This window comes from Eretmochelys imbricata, chromosome 15 (genome assembly GCF_965152235.1).
Source record: "Eretmochelys imbricata isolate rEreImb1 chromosome 15, rEreImb1.hap1, whole genome shotgun sequence".
Taxonomy (NCBI): Eukaryota; Metazoa; Chordata; order Testudines; family Cheloniidae; genus Eretmochelys; species Eretmochelys imbricata.
The window spans coordinates 30,933,344-30,950,146 of record NC_135586.1 but is presented as its reverse complement, the minus strand read 5'-3'; the positions used below and the strand labels follow the sequence as shown (position 1 = coordinate 30,950,146).

General features: G+C 46.3%; 1 protein-coding gene across 1 annotated transcript in view; it reads right to left on the bottom strand.

Annotated features, from left to right (window-relative positions):
• Positions 1-16,803, bottom strand: part of MYO18B (myosin XVIIIB) — a 183,580-nt gene that overhangs the window by 141,883 nt on the left and 24,894 nt on the right. The window contains exon 10 of the mRNA XM_077834845.1: positions 9,879-10,023. Within this exon, the coding sequence (XP_077690971.1) occupies positions 9,879-10,023 (145 nt within the window). The remainder of the gene's footprint in view (positions 1-9,878; positions 10,024-16,803) is intronic.

Here is a 16,803-nt window from a genome sequence, read left to right as displayed (position 1 = left end):
ACCTGCAGCCTGTAAGGGGCGCTCGCTATTGTTTCAAACCCCCAGGTAATTGGTATAATGTCTCTCTCGCTGTACATACCACTCATCTATGCTGTAGGACTCCACAGCTCTGTGAAAGGAGAGTTCAACCACGGTGCCCAGTGAGCAGCTGAGCCAGCTTGTCACCTCGGCCACTTTCTCCACCGATTTCATAACAACTTTTCTGTTTATTACTGATAATGGGACTAACCCAGATGCCCATTTTCATGGCTTTGGGTGGGTGAGGGAGGACAGGGAGGGTTGATCCCTGCTTGGATGTTTAATTTATTTGTCTTCCACTAAATTCTGCAGCCTATTCTCTGTTGACCCCGGGGCTAATGTACGACCCATTAACGCACATATAGAACAATGGGAAGAGCCGTGTAATGGCATAATGAAAGAAATCTGCCATTAGGGCTGCATTTCGCAGACAGTTTGTAATGAAGATGTCAGAGTGCTGAAGGGATAATGCCAAGTCTCCAGGTGAGGAGAGAGAGCTTGCCCTGGCTGAGGAGCCATGTTAACAATAAAAAAAACAATCACAGGAAGGAGAAACAATGTCAATAGTAACAAGCCTTTGGAGTCAGACCCCTCTGCACCACCAGTATCTTGGCAATAGTAACGGCCAGGCCATAGGACTAAAGGGGAATGGATGAAGGAAAGGCAGCTAAAGTCTTTCAGAGACAAGGAGAAAGCCAGTGAAGCTGAGGGCCAGGGGTAGAGCTCACCGCATCGACTACAACAGCCCAGGAAATGAGAACGTATTCTGACTGCATCACGGTGGGAATCCTCAGGCCTGGCCAAGCCGGGGCCACCAACGATATTGTTTGGACTGGGAAAAAAATATTTGTGTCGGGCGACATTGTGGCAAAGTTACAGACCTTGCGGGAGCTGGGTGGTGCAGCTACACCAGCCCTGGGCCTCCGCTCCTGAGGAGCACCCCTGCTGCTCCAGCTTGTACGGAGGAGACGGGAGCATCCACTCACCGTTCCTTCCCCTTCCCTGCCCCTTTCAGGAGGGAACAGCACCAGGGCTGCTGCTGCAGCTCACCCAGTGCGGAGGACTCAAGGATGAGTGCAGAGCTGCATCGGCCCAAGGTGTGGCCACCGTCTGGCCCACAGAGTATTCCATACCTGTGTAGGGAGGTGCACTGCGAGGGAGGGCAGCTGGAGCTGTTGTCACCCCCCTTTGTGTGAGGTCTCAGCAGAGGGAGATGTTTTAAGTCACAGCCAGAGGCTTTCCAAGAGCCAGGCCAGCGGAGGTAGCTGAGGGCGTACGCTGGATTAGGGGGAGCTTCCGGCTGCATTCCCTTCCTGCACACTCTCTGATCTCCAGCTTTGATATATTTCTCACCCAGATGATAATACATCTGGCGAGCGCAGATCTGATCAGTAAACACCAGTCCAGGGCTTGAGTGAGCTCTAATCTATCAGAGCTATTTGCAAACCAGCAGATTTGTCAATTCTCCAACCGCTCCTATAGTTCTCTGCTTTTGTTTTTGTTGCTCTGAAACACTAAGGTGCCCCCTTAGAAGAGGTTCAGGTATAACCAGTACCCGCCCTCGGTGCAAACACAGCAGAGGAACGTGAGAGACCCACCACCACAATGACCTGTGTGCTACCCGCAGTGACACTGTCTCCAGATGCCCTCTCTCTGGATAGCAGGCAGGGCAGAATAAAGGCACTCAAGGTGGCAGGTTCAAATAAAACCCTTTATCCAATCTATAGCTATTGACTAACCGCGGTTTCTGACCCATACTTGTATTTTGGCTTTTGTTTATATGGGCCTTCCACCTCCTGAGTTGGACTTTATGTTTCAAATGACTCAAAGCACAAACTCCACCCAAGTCCTGGAGTTTTGCATGGTTCCCACTCAAAATCTTAAACAGCCAACCCCACCTCTGCCACAGGTGGGAAAGGCAGTGCACATTTGACCCAGAATGAGGCCCAGGTTCACATACCTCAGCAAACTTTTCCACTAATCCAAGCTGAGATTCGGGATTGCCATGAAAAACCTAAAACACAGTGAGTTTCCTTGCCATGCTCTTTGGAGATCTCTGTGCCACACAGCTCCGCCAAGCTCAGAATCCCCTTCCTTTCAGCGCTGCGCTCGGCAGGTTTCCACAAATCCACTAAGATTGTTCTCAGGTGGTTTTTAAGACCTTTCCCATGAAGCCTGTGTGGATTTGTTATTTCAGAGCTTGCAACGTATAAGACAGGAATGATCTCGCTGCACCCTGTAGATGAGACACAACATGCTCCTGTCCTTTAAAAAACATAAGGAAGAAAGCCCAGGTGCTGAAGAGAGGAATATGTGAGAATGTATGGAGAGATTCATAGATTTAATCACCAGGCCTAGATGCAATTTTTCAAAGCAGCCTCTTCATGAATGATGCCAGGAAGCAGGGAGAACCCTTCCCCAGCCAGAAAGGTAGCTAGCCTTTTCACTGACGTTGCAATGGGATGAGACACAGCAGAATATGATTTAGCTGAGCCAAACGTTAATGTTCTAGCATCACCATCAGGAGAGCGAGCTCTACAAAAACAGAACAAAACAAAAAAAAACCCACCCTCCCACAATTGAAGGCTGATGGATCTTGATGGTGATGAAAACACTCCTGCTGTTCTATAAAGATTTTGACTTTGGTAAAAAAAAAATAAAAAAAATCTCACTGTATCAGCTGTCTGCCCTCACAAGACTTCTGCTCACTGAGGCTGCATTTGAGCCAGAATGAAAACTGCAAGGCCAGGTGTGGTTGGACCTGAGGACCCTAATCTGCCCTCTCCACTCCAGCACTGTTCTGATCTGGGCCCCACTCAACGCCCTGGCGCTTGTGCAAGAAGCTCAGGGAGTCAGAGAAAGCTAGAGATTATTCATGCTTCCTAGCAAGTCAGTGGCTCTCCTCTCCCTTTCCTGAAATTCAGCTGGCGGAAAAGGAACCTGGAACTGGCTTTCCAGCAAACGGGATTAAAACTGTTTTTAAAACAAGATTTTAAGCCTTAAACATTTCTTTGAAAACATTGGTAGGGGAAGAATTGCCTCTGTATAAAGTCTTATGAAGTTACATGCAAAACCCAGCCTCTCACACACTGGGCTCTTCTCTTCATTTGGAGTTTCCCACCCATTGCATAGATGACAGCTGGTGCCAAACTTTAGCTGGGACAACGATAAACGTTCTGAAACTTGCTAAAGATGACACCAAAACATGCTGGATTTCTTCCCTTACCACCCTCCTGGGTATACATCTGATATTGCATTTATCACAAAAGGGCAGCCTCTGAGCCCGTGATAATTCAGGAGACCTCATCCTTTTCGCAACTCACAATAATGACAAATTTGGGTAAATGTGGGTTTTGAGCCTTGGTGGAATTAAGAAAGTGTCATTTCCACATCAATTATTGAAAGGTCACTACATCTCCGCAGCCGTAAAACAGCAGCTGTAACGCAAGTTTAAGGATTTTCTTACTACTGGTGAGGATGAGATAAGTAAGACTGGGCCATGTGCTCACAGGAAATTGGGTAACTAGCGCCTGCCTGATTCTGCAAGTTGCCCTCATTCTAACATTCTGATTGACATCCCCATTACCCTACTCATCTAAATGGCTCTGAGAGACTCTGGAAACTTTCCATTTTAAAAAGCTAAAAGAGGTATTCAGGTGGGGTTTCTATAGCTCATTTTCACTGCCAGTCACTTCTCCCTTTAGGCATTTGAGAGATTATTTCACATCAATGGATCCAGGTGTGGGGGGCTCTGCATCATGCTTCCAGTGTGGCCAGAAGCAAGTCACATAATCTCTTTGTGCCTCAGTTTCCCATTTGTAAAATGGGGATAATAATCCTTCCCTGCCTCAGACAGGAGGTGTTCAGATACTACAGCAATGGGACTAGGACAATAAGTACATACCTAGGCAGATAATCTAAAGCCTAGATTTCAGTATATAATCTAGGACTGTACCTCCAATGAATGTATTCAGGAGAACTAATCACAGGGTTTCCTTTCCCTTCCCCTGATAGAAATAGCACAAAAACAGTTTGATTCAGACACGAGACCCGAACTGCTATTAAGATGCAGATACAAGTCTGAGCCCTGAATTCTAACTTCTGCAGCACTTAGGTGGAGATCCCAAAACTCCTGGATCAGACAAAGCAAGATTTTTCTCATTACGGGCACCTCCAATCTCCATACCTGAAAACCACATTCGGTTCCTCCCGATTTGCACATCCTCCTCCTCCTCATGTCCAATAGATAGTTCTGGGAGCAGAATTTTACTGGCAATATTCTCTGTGATACACAAGAAAGTGTGGAAACCAGCTCACTCTTCCATAGCCCCACTGAGTTCTACAGGGCTGGTGGTAGAAATGTTTTCTCATGAAACATGCGGCTATGACCCAGAGTAATTGCAGAAAGCAGGCTAGGGCAGTAACAAAGTGGAAATATTAATCACTTTTCTAGACAGAGCTGCACTTGACGTACAGGATGGCACTGAACAGTTTCCAGCTCTCCCAGAACAAAGAGTGAAATACACTCTGTTAACTGACATGTGCCAGGCATGGATGTCTGGGGATGTTCTCAAAGCATTCATAGACAGAAAGGAAGAGATCAAACAGCGTTCCATAATGCCTTGCTTACTTCAGTGGAGTGCAATTCTGTGCAGAATATACTCCTCTGAAAATAAACTGCTTCTATCAAAGACTACAAAGTAAACCTGTAGCAAAGTCCTGCCATGACGGGCTGTTCCAGGCGTAAAAATAACTTTTCTTAATATTTAAAAAAGTGAATAAACACACTGAAAAGACAGATGCAGAGATTTTCCTTCCTGGTGTTCAGTAATGTTCTGTCCCATGCAGATCTGGGCCAGCTCACTTTTCCAAAGGGGAAGTGGTGGGAGCAACTGAGGCAGCAGTCTCAAACAGGATCAGTCTGCTGGAAAAACTTGGGTCATTTACTCCTTTCCATGCTGATCTTCAACAATGGGCTCTTCGTGTCCTTACTAACCACAGGAAGACATCGATCCAGCCCCTTTCCTGGGCACCCCTTCTGCATGCTTTCTGCACCTTCTCCCAGGATCTGCAGGGTTCCTTAGGCTGAGTCCTGCCTCCCAGAGCTGCCTCCCAGTCCTCTTTCCCCAGCAGGTTCCCAATGCTCCCCTCCCAAGGAGACCCAGGCAGTCACTCCAGGGAAACTCCTCTCTCCTGCACCTTAATGACAGCCCCACTCTTTATAGGGAACATCTGTCCCCACTGTAGCAGCATTGAATGAATGAACAGGGTGGGCTGGCCCCAAGCCTCTGCCCGTAAAGAAGCAGAACATCCTGTTACAGACACCAACCAAGGCCATGGAACCTGGCAGACAAACTGAAAATGGACTGGCTTTGTACAATGCCATCTAATAATCCCTGCCGAAGAGGGCTCCCTAATCCCTTTCTTCAGCACCTGAAGTTTAAATTCAGTGCTTAGCAACCACAAAGGATGCAGCTTTAAGAGTGCTCGAGACGAGCACCCTCAGCACCTCCGGGAGATAGAGAGTGCCCAGGGTAGAGAACAATGCCCAGTATGCTGCAACAGGGACAGAAACACCTCAAGAAAGATTTCATCTCAGAGACAGCCCCTGGACTTCCCCTCAGAGACAAACCATGGAAACACAGCCATGTTTATTAATAGTAAGCTGTGGGAAGCCCTAGCTCAGAGAACATTGAGGCTGTGATTTTTATACCAGTCAGCAAAACTGACAGACTGAGAATGGGCTGACTCCAGACCTCCAACTGCACCTGAAACCTCCTTCCTGCTTAAAGCATAATGAATACACGAAAACATGTAAGAGACTGGGACACACAAAGGGGACTGAAAATGCCTAGGTGAATGGGCCTCTGGGAGGCCTGCTGGCCTCTGGATGTCATGCTCGTTTCCCACAAAGGGAATGTCACAGTATTTCAAAGGCAACAAGAAGAGCTGACACCAAATGGTGCAGGCATTTGAAGTCCTACTTTTGTTGTTGTCTTTAGAGCTCCAAACTAGTTTCTCATTCTCAAGCAGCAATAGATGCCACTTGTCTGTTCTTGTGTATTCCTGGGCAAACTGAATTTGTGACAATCTGCAAAGCAGATGATTTATCCCGCATCCCCCTGTGGTGACTACAGTGTGTGCCGCGAGTTAAGCGCCGTTGTTTTTCTTAGAGAAGGGAGGCTGCCGCTGCTTCTGCTGTTCCACAAGGCTGCAGTGCCTGGCTGCGTTCAGGAACGTGAATGGAAAAGGCGCGGATGAGCTCTCTTTGGTGACGTTTCCAAAAGCGAAGGATTTCGAATACGTAACTTCAAAGCTCATGAGAAGGGGGAGGGAAAAGATGGCTATCAGGGGGATAGGTTTAACCACATTAAAAGAGTGCCCCTCAGAGACTCCTCCTCCAACCGGCTTTGATCCATTTTTTATCCACATTTCCTTTCATTTCTCTCCTTTTGTTGACACATGACAGGGGAATCGATACCAGAGTGAGTGGAGCTGAGACATGCTCTGGGTTTTAATCCTGTATCTGAGTCACTTCTGTGAGAAGTCACAAACCCTGTCTGGGACTGTTATTAAATACTCCAATTCTTGCCCAAGTAGCTACAAGATTTTTCAAACACAGGAGTCCCTTGACCTTAAACTGACACACAGGGCACAAAAGGCCCCTGCTGAAAGTTCAATAAGTTTGAGTAAATCAACTCCAGCTATGATAGGAGGGAATTTTTAAAGCCTTTCCCATCCTCATAAAGTAGATATGCTGCTCTGTATATTCTGACAGGGATGCGTAGTTGGCTCAAGAGCTGTGACCCTCAAGAACTAAAGTGGAAGACAAGGCCATTCTGAGACTGCTGTGTTGGCATTAAGTGATTTTCAGTTCCAAACTGAGAGCATTTTAAAAAGTCAGGGTGAGTTTCCCCCAAGGTCCTGACGGTTACAAACCTTCCCTTCCCCCTTCCCAAACAATAATCACTCGATTAAAACAGAGACTGCACCCCTCCCTACTCTACAGCTGTTACTCAGAACTGTGAATGGATGGGCAGCATTTTTTAAACAGGACGTCTTCAGGAGCAGCCAATTAGATGGACAATAAGAGCCGCCCACCATTTCTTCAGAAGACTATAAAGGTGCAAGTGATAGAATCTCTCAAGGTTCAGTGCATACTTCATCCACTAGTTCCCCAGGGTTACAGAGAAGCTTCCTCTGAAGCAGAGGCAAGGTACAGTGCTAGATAGACCATTGGTCAGCTCTGATACAATGAGACTGCAATGTTTCTATCACTATCCGACTCCCTGGGCAGTGCTGTTACCTATCTGCCTGTGTAGCTTTGTGCTAAGTTCTTTAGTTTTTAAATGAGGGGTCACTGTTTCCAATTTTGTCTTTTGCTGGGAACTCTGAGGCTGGAGGATCCTAGTCCCAAAGGACAGGGAGAGCTCAAATCAATGTCAGACATGTGTCCTTGCTGACTAGACTTTGCTGCTCTGTAGAGAAATAGAGCTAACAGATTTACCAAGTGGGAAAGGAGTGGGGAGAGGGAGAGAGAACACACTTGAGATGAAAAAGTTCATCCTTTTAAAATAATTAATAAATGATGAATGGCATAAATTACCCTGAGATGTGTTATGATATGTTGCAGAGACTTCTACTGACGCCTATGGCTGATTTTAAAGCAACCCATTATTAAACCCCTATAAATTGAAGTGTGTAAATCATGTGTGGCTGTCTCTAGAATAGGTTCGAACACAGCTTAAATACTTCATTAGGGAAAAGACAATTTCTGTATCCAAGTAGTAATGATGTCTTTATAATCTTCCTTCACACTGTTACCGTTATAATTCAATTACATGAGACATTCTAGAGAAGCTAAAATAATCGCTAACTGAACCTGCAGCTCCACACAACCACCGTAGGATACTACGAGCCAGGATGGATAATTCCTTCAGTGACCATGCCTCTTCTCTCCCTGGAGCACTGGTAAAATGTTAAGGAATGACAGGCACAGCAATTTGGGGTGAGGAGGAACAACTACCTTCATAGTCAAAGACAAAGGCCATAAATGTGAACAAGCTCAGTAAAGACAATTCATTTCCATACATGTGTACCGATCCTCCCAAACTTGGCAGAACGCTGGAAGGGAGACAAGAGGCAGTGGGGTTAGTATAATGGGTGGGTCTGGCAAAACCTGGCTGAGAGAAATAAATGGGATTTCTCTGGACCACTTGATGGTACTGATGGCTGTGTTTGGTAGGGTGCACAAGGAAGTAACACATTCCAGAGAATTCCTCCAGTAGACTTTCTTTGTGTCTTCCCCTCCCCTGCCCCACAATCAACATTCAGGTCCCAAATAATTAACAAGGAACTCCCACAAATGATGAACCAGTGGCAAAGTCTTCCTAGTAGGTGTTACTTCCTGAATGCTTAAGTCATGTGATGTGGCAAACTGCTGGAGATGTACGGGTCAAGTCCTCAGCAGGCGTAACTCTGTGTCGCTCCACTGACTCCGGTACTGAACTTCCGTGGGGCTTTGCTGATTCACAGCAGCTGAGGACTTGGGCTCCTGGTTCTGTGCACGTCACAGGTTTGTAACAGAAGGCAGTACATATTTCATACTCCCACTGCTTTGGGAATGGCATGTTTCTGGCGAAAAGTAACGTATACTTTTGAACATGCCGAGGAAAGGGATGAATGATGGGACTAGAAGTAACTGTCTAAGGTATAGGCTATGCTACTATCCAGAACATAGAGTCTCTGAACCCAGGACACAGTACAATGGACTCTTTAGGCCTGACTCTTCACTCACACAAGTTGTACACCAGCATGATGCCATGGATTTAAACTGTGTGAGGGGAGAGTTGGGCCCTGTACCAAAACCTGCTAACTAACACCACAATGTGGCTGATTATCTAGGAGTTGCTATGGAGATCTCCAAAAGAAATGCCTTTGTTATCTATGGTGACAGGTTTCAGAGTGGTATCTGCATTAGGCTGTATCTAGCTCACGAAAGCTCATGCCCAAATAAATTGGTTAGTCTCTAAGGTGCCACAAGTCCTCCTGTTCTTTTTGCTGATACAGACTAACACGGCTGCTACTCTGAAACCTTTTCCCCTACTGTTTCTCACACCTTCTTGTCAACTGTTTGAAATGGGCTATCCTGATTATCACTACAAAAGTTTTTTTTCTCCTGCTGATAATAGCCCAACTTAATTGATGAGTTGGTATGGCAACACCCATTTCCTCATGTTCTCTGTGTGTGTGTGTGTGTGTGTATATATATATATATATGTCTTCCTACTGTATTTTCCACTGCATGCATCCGATGAAGTGGGTTTTAGCCCACAAAAGCTTATGCCCTAATAAATTTGTTAGTCTCTAAGGTGCCATAAGTACTCCTCTTCTTTTTGTTATCTATAATCTGTAGCATGCAGTTTGTGTTGAGCCTTATCACCCCAGCCCAGCCCGTAGCCCTTTATTTCTTTACTTTGAGACAGTAACACCTGTTCAACCCCCTGGTAGCCAATGAAGTCAGGGAGATGGCAGGATGATCATGTAACTGAGAGCTGAAGTCTGTCTCAGTTCAAGTGACAGAACTCCCACCTCCACCTTGCATTCCTGTCATTGTGACCTCACAATTAAAAAGCAGGAAACTCACAGAAAGACCAGCACACAGAAGCAGAGGAGGAATGAACTGAAATCTAGTTAGACTGTAAGGTGTGGTCTATGCAATCTAATTACAGCTTTTTCTCTCAGGTCAAATTTTGTATCTGTCTGGGCTGACTTCCCCCTCCTCTTCCCGCTGCACAAGTAGCAGCCTGGTAAGAGTTGTAGGAAAACAAGGAAGACGAGAGGTGCAAGCACTCCTTTACCTTTACATGCCCCTGCTGCTCCCAGGTGATAGATCCCTGCTAACACACGCCAAATGGCAGTCTGCTCATCCACCGTGATTCCCAAAGTCTCCATAGCAGCTTGAAGCTGGACAAATGCCACAGAAGCCTTCTGCTTCTCTTCAGTCTAAAGGGGGGTGGAGGGAAGGGGGAGAAACAACAAGAGAAACGTAATTGTCTCTAAAGTTAGAGCAGGGGATTCTTGAAAACACAAATACTCAGACTCAACCCTGGTGGGAAATTAAAAAGGGTACCAAGAATGCCAAGAGAGGAAATGATGGAAAATTACTAGCGATGCTCGAAAATTTCCCATCCAAACATTTTTCCTTCAGAAAATGTCCTAAATTAAGCTTTTCATGGGAACATGTTGTTTTGGAGAAAATTTTGTTCTGGGACAAAAAAACTGAAAAAAAGAATTTTGATAAGTTTGAGAGAGAGCATTTTGATTTTCCACTTTGAAATGACTTCCCATTTCAAAATTTATTTTATAAATAGTATAAATTATAATATAAATATTTTAAAAGTTGGAAATGGAACAAAACATTTCAATTGTATCTAAACAAAATGTTTCAATTGATCCAAAATGAAATTTTGAATTGTTTTTATTTCATTCTGAATCAGAATGAAAACCAATTTCAAAGTGGAAATTCCAAGTTTTGGCAAGCCCTAAAGATCGCAATTAGCCTGGTATGTGCAGAGATGCCATCTGAGTAAACCTGCCCTGGTGCCGAAGGAACTTGTGCTCATTCTCCTTCCCAGGCTGAAGGAGGTTCATATACCCAGCACTTTGCCTGCTAATGCGACTGCACATTTAGTCCTGCCTTGGGCAGTCAGGTCTCATTCAGTGCAGGAGGGACAGGCAGGAACGGTGGCAAGCCCAGGGCAATTCCTGCCGACTTGGATTTTGTCGTCGTTTTGGTCTTCACCTCAGACTGGCTCTGCTTCCAAACACAGCGCAAACTGGGCACGAGCGTTTGAATGGAACTTTGCCGCAAGCACCAAGCTCAGCATGTTAGTGATTCCCCCTAGAGCTGGAAGATGTCTATGCAGATTCAAGCAGGCACCTCGAACACTAGGCATGTAGTAGAGGCCCTGGTGGCCCTGGGCTGGCTGGCTTCACTGCTGAACTGCCAGTTTGCTAATGTTCAGAGCATGGGAAAGCACATGCGGCGTGTTTTGTGGGGAGACATTGCCAAAACTTCCCATCTGCCATGGTGAGGGATGGGCTGCACATTGCCGTTCTGAATCTCAATTCCCACCAAAGACCAGGACAGGCCTCAGCCAGGGTTTGGCTGTAGCCCATCACAGCAGGAGAGTGAGAAAAGAGTTACAAGTGTCAGATCCGGATCTGGACTCCAAAATGCACTTCTGCCGCTCAGGGGAATGAAGCTGTAAGGTTTTTATCCTTGCCCTTCTCTACTCAGTCCTCCAGCCAGCCGCACTCATAGCTGTGCTAAGACAGTGCCTGGGACTGGCCAGACACCTTTGAACCCAGCACCATTGCCTCTTTAGTACAGGAATCTTCACCACGGTTATTAGACCCTTCAGAATCCAACTACCCTCCTTATACGCAGCTAATCCTACTTATGCTCTTCACAGAGAAAGAAACTGCTGTACCAATCTTTTTTGAAAGGCTCCTGATTGCTGTAATGATTAAAAACCATAGATTTGATTTTGAGTGGTGCTGACCACCCACTGAAGTCAATGAGAGGTGTGGTATCCTTGTGGAATCCCATCACTGGAGGTTTTATAGGTTAGATGAACACCTGTCAAGGGATGGTCTAGGTCAGTGGTGGGCAACCTGCAGCCCACACCGCTTCCCGCAGCTCTCATTGGTCGGGAATGGTGAACCACGGCCACTGGGAGCTGCAGGCGGCAGTGCCTGCAGACGGTCAATGTAAACAAACTGTCTCACAGCCCGCCAGCGGATTATCCGGACGGGCCGCAGGTTGCCCACCACTGGTCTAGGTATACTTGGTTCTGCCTCAGCACTGGGGGCTTGAGAACTAACCAGTAGTGATTGCTGAGAGGTAAGCCACCGTGACTTGATGATGGTTGTGATGGGCAAACAAAACAAAGTTCCAACCAGTAATATCCGTACTTGGGGCTAGATTCACAAGAGGGACTGAGCCGCCTAACGGCCCCCTTCGGTGTCACTGGCATTCACAAAACCACCTCTCAGCTGCCACCTCACCCTATGGGCACCTAAATTCCCTTGGTGCTTAAGTGTCCACCAGTGAAATCCTGTAGGCACCTGTTTCTGCCAATGGGCATGTGCAAAGGTATCTAAGTTCTGACACCACTGACCTGCTCACCACGTAGGACGGGTCTAAGCCCCAGACAGATTCACAAGTGAGGCGTTCTCCTCGCTAGCTCATTGTGGGGCCCGATGCCATATGCAGGCTGCAAGTCCACCTAACCAGCACCCCTGGAGGAGGCGTGCTGCAGCTGCTCCTCTTATACCGTAAAGCCCAGTGGTGAAGGTACTCACCTGAGGTGAGGGCGGCAGGTTCAATCCCCACTCTGCTTTATTCAAAGCAGAAACTCGAACCAGGTCTCTCACCTCCCAGCTGAGTGCCCTAACCTCTTGTCTTCTGGGTCTAAGGGGGCAGCACCTCCACCCCCATCTGACCTGGCCTGGGCACCTAATTCCAGGCATGGGTTCACAACGATTGGACTTGATGCAGAAATTGATTCAGGGAAGTCCAACAGCCTGTGATACACAGAAGGGCCAACTGCATGATCACAGTGGTCCCTGCTGGCCTTAAAAGCTATGAATCTATGGGGAAAAAATCATCGACTCTTCTCAGCACAGTATCTGCAACTGGGATTTGCAGAGAAGTAAAAATTATTATGATTAGTTACACAATTATTATTAAATATATGTGTTACCCAATTCCAATGCTACAAAAATTGTAATTTTAATACACAGTTAGTCACAGATTTTAATTAAATGTTTTGTGTGATTGTTTTAAACCCTGTATTTAGGAGGGATGGTTACTGATTTAATGATTTAATCAGCTGATTTATATTTTCATACAATTTATATAATTCTGTATGTTGCCACAGCAATTTGGAATCTAACCATCGGACTTCTCTCTTCTTGCCAAATACTCCAGCCTGCTGTTATATCAAGTCAGCTAAATTGCTTCAGCCTACCCAGCAGCCTGAACTACACCCTTATCCGTTCATTTCCAATATGCTATTTGCCCTGTAGATCTTATTTCCATGATGCGCTATTAACAAATAAGACAAACCTGAATTCCCTTTCCCTGTTCCAGAATTTAAATCTAAGCAGGAGCTTTATTGTCACGAACTGAGAAATGGACAAATGCCAGAGCCTCGGAGAAAGTTATATTTCTATTTTTCTGATAGGATGAATGGCAAAAAATCCACACTGTGATGAAAAACAGAGAGTGCCACAGAGGCACAGTGCGAGCTGCATTCCATGCCCAGAACCGGGAGGAGAGACCGTTAGAATGTTCTCATTCTAACGCCATCACCAGGTTATTCTGGCTCTTTCTCCAAATAACAGAATCTACTGAGGATATAAATCTTGGTTGCCAGTGAAAGATTGAGTGAGTGAGTTTCCAATGCAGATTAAAGAAGCATATAAATAAATGGTGGGTTGGCTTCTTGCAGAAATGAAATAGCTTTAGCAAACAGAAGAGACACTATCTATACACACACTTCCAAGGAAAGTTCATTCCAAATAGTAGCAGCGTGGGACCAGATCAAAATAATAAAATGGCCCAAAATCTCAGCATGACAGGGCCAGCATTGCTGTATGGGGAACCATATTTTATATCCCTGTTCAGGTCTGTCCACTGTCCAAGAAGTCAGCCAGGCAGTCCTCAGGGACCGGCAGAGGCTGGGAAAGCCATTTAGAAGGGAAACAGGAACAACCCCCCACCCCACCCCTTGTCACTTCTTGCCCAGAGGTGGCGAGGTCCCCCAATGGATGCAGCAGGCAGGGTTCACATGAAACTGAATGACCAGGCTCCAGCTCCTGCCACCCACAATGAAAAACTAAGCCCCAATGACCCAGGATAAGCACGGACTGGATTCCCTGCAAGGGCCGCTTCCAATGGCAGCAGGCAAATGGGTTTCAAGTAGAAAAATTTGGGAAAACAGGCAGTGCTGGCAAGTTGTAGGGGAGGTAGCTGCTTCCCTGCCATGAGCAGCAAGAGGGTGCAGCAGCTCACTGGCTTGGAGCAACCCCAGTATTGTCCTCTTCCACCTCCACCTCCCTGCTAGAGAAGCAAACCCCCAAACAGAAAACTGGGGAGAAGCTTCGTGAGCAGTGAGCATTAAAATAAAGCAAAGATCGTGGGCTATTCATGAGCACGAAGCCCCTACGTTCTTTCTCACCCCTTTGTAGCTCTCAGACCCATGTCCCTAGTTGTTAGGATCCTGGGTGGAAGTGGGCAGGCACTTGGGAGTCAGGAACTGAAGACAGGGGTCAGAGTCAGCATCGGGGTCAAGAATCAAACTGAGGATCAAGCCGGAGTCAGAGTCGGGCCGAGGGTCAATACCAGGGATCAGGGCCTGTGCTCGGGTTCCGGAGGTTGATCAAGGATCAGAATCCAAGTCAGAGCTCCAGGAGCAGAGAAGCAGGGCCATCATAGCAGCTCGCTCAGGAGCCATTTTATTGCCTAGACACTTTCTGGTCCACCCCATAAGTTGATATAGGATCAAGGAGCCAATCAGGGATTGCTAAGGCTGCTGCAGGGGCTCAAAGCACAAAGACAGGCTGCTGGAAGCGGGGGTGCAGGCAATGGGAAGAATAGCAGCTTGCATATGCAGTCACAGAAGCTAACCAGGAAAACTTCTGTGAGCTTCCTTTATTTCCATATGATGATCTACTAGAAAGTGCCTACTACAGGCATCCGCAGCTTACACATTAGTGTATTAATTCCATTGTGTCAGCCTACAAAAAGCTTCCCATGGCACTGTAAGTATCATTCTCCACTCCTTCCTGCCCCCGCAAGAAAAATCCTGGGAGCAAAGCCATTGGCTGCCTGTCTCATGTCAAACCCCAGAGAAGGGCAGGAGAGCAGACTTCTCCTTGCTGCCACCATCCCACAGCTGGTCGCAATCCTCCTTTGCTCCAGTCCTTATTAAGTTTCTAAACTCTTCTTTACCCTAGACTGTCAGGCCAGGTTCATCCCAGTGCAACTCTGCTGAAACCAACAGAGTTGCACCAGGGAGGAATTTCGCTGGTGCCTCTCTCTTATTACAAAAAAAAAAAAAAACACCACCAAACCCCTGGGAGAGCCATGCAGATGCTGGTGATGTCACATAACTTTTCCTTTTAAAGAGGATTTTCGATCCAGACACATGCAGCCCCAAGGCAAAAAAAAACCCCACTTGGGAGCGTCTAGAGGGAGCGCCCCTGCCTTGGCAGTGGATAGACTGTTTGATCTAATGGGTCTTTGTGCTGCTGTTGCCTATGATAAGGCTACTGATGAGAAAACCCAGTTAAAGTCTCCCATTTTTCCAAACATGTGGCTGGAGCTGGGCTGTCTTGGCTAGAGAGAAATCCGTGATATGACAAAGGAGCTGGTAGAAGGAGAAGGATGCAAGGCCTTGAAAGCAGAGAAGAGAATACGAAGTAGACAGACAAATTACTGTGGGAGAAAACAAACTGCAGCAAAGAGCATCACTGGGACTGGTATAAACAAACAGCAGGATGAACAATAATTCAAGCACACGTAGAACCACTTGTGTGAATCATTCTGTGGATTAAATAAGTTTCAAGTTAAATAAATCCATGTTCCAGTGACACTGGCTTTGCTTCCGACACGTGGACATTCACATGTGAACTTTATGAAAATAGCCATCATGGATCCCTGCAAGTTTCATGCAAAGTAACACTTTGGAGGTGACCATCATCCAAATTATGATAAAAAATGGGAAAAATTCTTCAGTGCTCCAGATGCAGCCTTTAAAGTTCTGCAGTTCTGATGGCAACATATCTCTGTGATGATCAGCCAGCAGATCAGCCAAGATTTTCAAAAGCGCTCCGTGATTGTAGATACCCTCTTTGAGACAACTTACAGGGGCCTGGTTTTCAAAACGTGCTAAGCACCCACCCTCTGAAAATCAGGCCTACGGAAAGGTGTCTCAGACTGGCCATTCAAAACCTGAGATACCCCAAATCACCAGGCACTTTTAGGAATCTTGGCCATTGGCTTTCTCATTGTACAAACTATAAACTGCAGGAAAGGCTTTAGTTAGAAAAAAGGGAGTGGCGGGGAGCTGTTGGTGGTTTTTTTTAATTGACTTACTTTGTTTTATTACGAGATTCCTGTAATGTAGTGTCATTTCCCCTAAACCCAACCACGGTTTTCAGAAACAGACTCAATCTTCAGGATTTTATGCAAGTCAATGCCTCTGAAATACCTGATGCCTCATTTCTCTTTCAATCTGCCATGTTTAGCATAGCATGTTGCAATAGCATGGCAACGCATCATGTCCTTTGGTGCAGTGACCGGCTGAGTGGCACAGCTGGGGTTTTCTCTCCCTGTTAATAAGGCCGAATTATTTAAAAGAGTTTATTCTCAATATGCAGGAAACTTGGAGGACCTTCCCCTCATTCCCCACTCAGCTCAGACACTTAATAAGCCCTACATGCTCTGCGAGATCAGCAAGCTCGTCAGCTTTCCCCGCCGGCGCAGAGAAACAAAAGCAAAGTCAACCAGTTCTGGTTCTTCTCTCTCCTTCTTAGAGTGGCTTCATGGGCATGGCCAGCGCTGGGCTCATCCGAAGCGAATCCGGTTTTTTCTAGAGGTTTATACCTTGGCCATAAAAAAAACCTGATTTGTGCCATGCTGTGAAGCGCTGCTCTGCAGCCAATGCGTGGAAGTTGGTTCAAAGTGATTTTACTTTGTGAAAGCCACCATGA